General features: G+C 33.2%; 1 protein-coding gene across 1 annotated transcript; it reads right to left on the bottom strand.

Moving 5' to 3' along the window:
• Positions 1-1,082: 1,082 nt before the first annotated feature.
• On the bottom strand, positions 1,083-1,929 carry LOC129904296 (dof zinc finger protein DOF1.2). Its single transcript, XM_055979841.1, has one exon. It carries the CDS (start codon positions 1,885-1,887, stop codon positions 1,096-1,098), a length of 792 nt encoding a protein of 263 aa, XP_055835816.1. The 5' UTR covers positions 1,888-1,929; the 3' UTR covers positions 1,083-1,095.
• Positions 1,930-2,529: the final 600 nt, after the last annotated feature.

The following is a 2,529-nucleotide window of genomic DNA, read 5'->3' as shown; positions in this document are numbered from 1 at the left end:
AACCAATACTTTCCATTAACTAAGTTTGCCTACAATAACTACTATCAATATCCAGATAACGTAGTATGATACCTTGTATAGTAGGTGATCGATATTGTACTTCTTGTGATTGGTTTGAACCTGGTGAAGTTAGGCCATGTGGTACATATTTGGTGAAACAAACTTTGGAGAAGGTTAAGTTGATTAAAGAGCGGCTTCTAAATCTCTAATAATTTATGGCGTTATTAAATTTAATAATATCATCAGCCAAATATTACATTAGTTATATACATCTGAATTTTTTCAAGAAAAACTTACCAATATGTACAGTTCGACCAAACTTATATATTTACCAACATGGCTAAATATACACAACATTTACATTGATTATGCATATTATATGTATAAGTATGCATATTATATGTATGTATAAGTATATGTGTGTTTTAGCATAAGTACACAAACCTATACATTTTATTCATATTTTGTAAGCTAATCGTCCGAATGAGTTTAGGACCGTAATTATCCCTAATTATTAATGCGAACTACCAAACGCTACATCACTTGTACCAAATTATGTGGCCAACCAAAAAAAAACTTGTATTACTTATGCTAACAAATTTCATGTTGAGATTTTATTTAATAATGTGTCCAACCAACGGTTTTGTATGAAGTTTATGCATAAATAACACATTTCATATGCATTATATAGTTATAGGTTACACTTCTAGCGCATCAGGACATACCTGACCCCCATCCCTTTAATTACTATATGTATTTATGTCAAAGTACTTCATGTGCCATAATTGCTTGATTGTGAACTATTGTTGACTTTACGAGCTATAACATGCCATTCCAGCCCAAGTACTTAATGCATGTTGCAACGAAATAAGGAAGAAAACAAGTGTACAATACATTTTTTTCCTTTTCATTTTTGAGTGTATATTTTTATTATATTCATCCTGTATTTCTCACAAGTCTCTTTCAAATAACAATGTGACAGTTAACTGTCATTTTTAAGTAAGAATTAGTGTAGAACCCCCACCCCCACCAAACCAAAAAAAAAGATGTAAAAAGAAAGAAGAGATAACCCTTGCATTGCACCTTAAATAAATTTCATACATAGTTGGATAGATCAAATGAGCTATAGTTGTCACTGGTTAAGTTTTGTGTTGAATTCTTGAGAAGCTGATCATCTAGTTCTAAAATTGATCCAAAATCTTGAAATTGCATCATGGGTTGCCACTCAAAATTACTTGTGTTATAATGATCAAATTCTTCCCCTTGCCCAAGCATAGCTTGCATTTCAAGAAAGCTAGTATTAAAATCAAGAAAATCTTGATTAATTGGACCTCCTTGATCCTCTTGAAGGAAATTACCACAAGGATAATCTTGTAAATTACCCATAATGGCCTCATCCAATAGACTCTCATTCTCAAAAGAAGTTAGATTATTAATCAAGGTATCTGATGAAGGAGAATTAGATAAGCTAGCTCCAATAGAAGAATAATCTTGAGATACTTGAAGAATAATATTATCATCATGATCATTGGTTGTACCTTGGTTCAAGTACTTGGCGAAAACATCGGCTAGATCAATGTCATGAGCTCCGGGAGCTTCAAGGGCGGGGCTAGATGTTTGAAGGGTATTATCATCTTTTCGTGTAGATCTTGAACGCCGGCTTTTCCGACAACCACCACCAACAGGGACATTTCGTAGAGAACCACCCTTAGTCCAGTATCTCCGACAAGCTTTGCAAAAATACCTAGGTTGTGACAAGCTATAATTGTTGTAGTAACAAAATTTTGTGTTGGTAGAGGCACACCTTGGACAATTTGGTGCTAGTTCAATGTTGGACTTTCGTGTCCTTTCCATCATGATCATTGGCCTTGAATGATACGGTAACATGTTTGTGAATAAATAAATTACTCTTCAAGGCTTAGAAAGAAGTTAGATATAGAGAGAGTATGTGGGATTGACTAGGGGGTGCATGGTGGGATTATATATAGATTTAGCTATAGAGTAAATTGCACGACGTGGTCCTTGAAGTTTGGCTTAAGATACAATTCAGTCCATCATGTGTTTAACTTGCAAACTTTTCAATTTGTCTTGATGATATCTTTTAGGTTACCATGGGTGCAAATATAATGCTAGTTGCATACAAAAAATTTAAGGTGGCTAAGGGGGGGGAAAGCAAGAAAGGGTAAAACCTATAGTTACGAGACACCGCTTCGTTGAAAAGGAGTGAAAAATAAAATTATATGGAAGTATAATAACAAAAGTTAAAATTTTATAGCAAATTCATTTTTCTAGTTAAGATTACCGGTTCGAATCTTCATGGAAATGTGATTTATATTTTTGAGGCCACATTAATCATTTTTCAATAGTATAGAAGTGGTGGACAATGAGACCTCCTCCATAAATGAAGTTCAACTAGAATATATTTCAAAAATGTAAAAAAATCAGTGTTAGATGGATATATTTCAAAAAATGAAAATTTTGTGTAGGAAAGGCTGAAAGCCATAAAATTATATTTGAATTGTGTCTTAT

The sequence above is a fragment of the Solanum dulcamara genome, chromosome 9 (genome assembly GCF_947179165.1).
Source record: "Solanum dulcamara chromosome 9, daSolDulc1.2, whole genome shotgun sequence".
Taxonomy (NCBI): domain Eukaryota; kingdom Viridiplantae; phylum Streptophyta; class Magnoliopsida; order Solanales; family Solanaceae; genus Solanum; species Solanum dulcamara.
This window is presented reverse-complemented; position numbering and strand designations above follow the sequence as displayed.

What these genes read in the sequence shown, in the direction of transcription:
- LOC129904296 (XM_055979841.1), bottom strand. Translation starts at nt 1,887, where the DNA reads ATGTTACCGTATCATTCAAGGCCAATGATCATGATGGAAAGGACACGA.